This window comes from Protobothrops mucrosquamatus, unplaced genomic scaffold, assembly GCF_001527695.2.
Source record: "Protobothrops mucrosquamatus isolate PMUCROS unplaced genomic scaffold, P.Mucros_1.0 scaffold3236, whole genome shotgun sequence".
NCBI lineage: Eukaryota > Metazoa > Chordata > Lepidosauria > Squamata > Viperidae > Protobothrops > Protobothrops mucrosquamatus.
Window position 1 is genome coordinate 88,611 of NW_015389232.1, and position 2,451 is coordinate 91,061.

At 43.9% G+C, this 2,451-nt stretch overlaps 1 protein-coding gene across 1 annotated transcript; it reads right to left on the bottom strand.

Moving 5' to 3' along the window:
- Positions 1–604: 604 nt before the first annotated feature.
- Positions 605–1,528, bottom strand: LOC107297336 (olfactory receptor 5V1-like). Its single transcript, XM_015826694.1, has one exon. It carries the CDS (start codon positions 1,526–1,528, stop codon positions 605–607), a length of 924 nt encoding a protein of 307 aa, XP_015682180.1.
- Positions 1,529–2,451: the final 923 nt, after the last annotated feature.

Consider the following 2,451-nt stretch of genomic DNA (forward strand, 5'->3'; position numbering starts at 1 on the left):
TCTTGGATGAGAAGCGAAACGTCTTCAAGGAAAAACAAAGTCCAGTTGCCTTTTGAAAAAGCATCTTTGGGACAACCTTGACCTGGATGACTCAGAATCTCCATAGACATTTTTTTACTGGCAATAAAATGAGAATAAGTGCTGAAAGAAATGGAGTTTTTTATTGAGTACTTGAATTACTGAATTATTACACTAAATTATTATTCTTGATCACATGAATTACTGAAAAAAGGGCTTTTGAAAGAATTAAGTCAATCCAGACCACAACTAAACTTCATCTTCAGCTGTCTCTTAAAACGGATAAGATGAATTTTGAGTCTGTCTCTCAGGGGTTGGTAAATTTGCAAGATGTACAATACTGTTGTTGTGGTTCATGAAAGTAAAAATCTACACAAGGCAACTTGTTATGGGGCTAGCAGGCATAAAGTTATGATAGAACATAGAATGCTGAATTAATATGATATCTTTCATTGTTGCCTCATAAGAAATGTTTTATCTTGAGTAAGTTCATTGACCAGTTCCTATGTAGCAGTCTCATTTTTCTTAGAGAAAAACACACACACACACAAAACCACACACTGCAAAATGAAGCCTGCCCCATCTTCTAGATGTTGAGAATCTTCCTCAGGGCCCCCTTCACTTCCTTGTTCCGGAGGCTGTAGATCAAGGGGTTCAACATGGGGGTGACGATGCAAAACATGGTGGAGATCAAGGTGTCCACCTCTAGAGAGTAGCCAGCACTGGGCTGGTTGTAGTTCACAAAGGCATTTCCAACAAAGAGTGTTACTACAGCAAGGTGTGAAGCGCAGGTGGAGAAGGCTTTGCGCCTGCCGATCTTGGAGTGGATCTGCAGAATGGAGGACAAAATGTAGAAATAGGACAGGACGATGAGCAGAACAGGGACAAGACCCACCAAGGTGCTGTTGATATAACTGACCAACGTGTTGACTGAAATGTCACTGCAAGCAATTTTCAACAATGGGGGGACATCACAAAACATGTGAGGGACCTGGAGGTGTCCACAGAAATCCAACTTAGAGGCCAGGGCAGCATAGATAGCTGAGTCTAGGAAGCCCCAGAGCCAAACGACCACAGACATCTGGACACACAACTTGCCCCTCATCAGGTGGGCATAGTGCAAAGGTTGGCAGATGGCAGCATAGCGGTCATAGGCCATGATGGCCAGCAGTGCCGGCTCACATCCCGCAAAGCCAATCAGGAAGAAGGCTTGTGCCAGGCATTGGTTATAGGAGATGGTGTACTGCTGGCGTAGGAAGTCCACAAGGATCTTTGGTACCACCACAGAGGAAAGGCATATATCCAAGAAGGAGAGCTGGCTGAGGAAGAAGTACATGGGCGTGTGAAGACGGGAATCCAGGAGAATCAGAATTATGATCATGAGGTTGCTCATCAGAGTGACCAAATATTCAGTAACAAACACCAAGAAAAGGTGGATTTCATGACTAAGAAGGCTGGACAAACCCAGGAGGATGAATTCTGTCCCTTGGGTTTTGTTCTGGGCATCCATGAGAGAAAAAAAGAAACAGCTGGCAAAACAGAAAAATGCATGTCAAGAAAGCAAAGAGTAGTAATGAATTTTGGAGAACGCATGTAAGAGGTAAAAGGACAATGTCATTATTTGGGGTCTCTGTGGAGAATGAAATATTAAGAATCTCTTATACCTAAAGATAACCTTATTAAGAGTCAAATATATATGGGTTGATGTTTCAAGGATTTCCTTCCTTCCTTCTCTCCTTCCTTCCTTCCTTCCTTCCTTCCTTCCTTCCTTCCTTCCTTCCTTCCTTCCTTCCTTCCTTCCTTCCTTCCTTCCTTCCTTCCTTCCTAACTGCAACAAGACTGAGTAGGGGACTGGGGGACTAAAACATACAAAGAATGGTTACAGGAACTGGGTATGTCTAGTCTAATGAAAAGAAGGACTAGGGGAGACATGATAGCAATCTTCCAATATTTGGGGCTCCTACAAAGACAAGGGGGTCCAAGTATTTTCCAAAGCACCCAAAGAGAAGACAAGAAATGTTGGAAACTAACCAAGGAGAAAAACAATCTAGAACTAAGGAGACATTTCCTAATTTCTCAGCAATCATCCAATGGAACAACCTGCCTCCAGAAGATGCCTCTGGCATCTCAGGGGGATGATGTTATAAAGTGTGTGGGGGCTGAGGCAGGAAAGGCTCTCCTCCTGAGTCCCACCAGGTGACACTCCCTAATAAATGAGTGAGCAAATGGGCTAAGAGGACCCAAAATGAGTGCTACAAAGTCTTCTGAGGAAGCAACAGTCCTTCAACTCTGCCTTCTCAGCCATTGGCATCCTTAGGAGCCACACTATGACGCTCTCACCTGAAACAGCAGGTTTTGGATCACCCTCTTCAGAGGTCATCAGCCTGCAGAAGGACACACTCTTCTTCAACCTTCCAAAGATCGTCTGCCCTC

Coding starts and splice junctions, on each gene's coding strand:
- LOC107297336 (XM_015826694.1), bottom strand. CDS start 1,528: ATGGATGCCCAGAACAAAACCCAAGGGACAGAATTCATCCTCCTGGGT.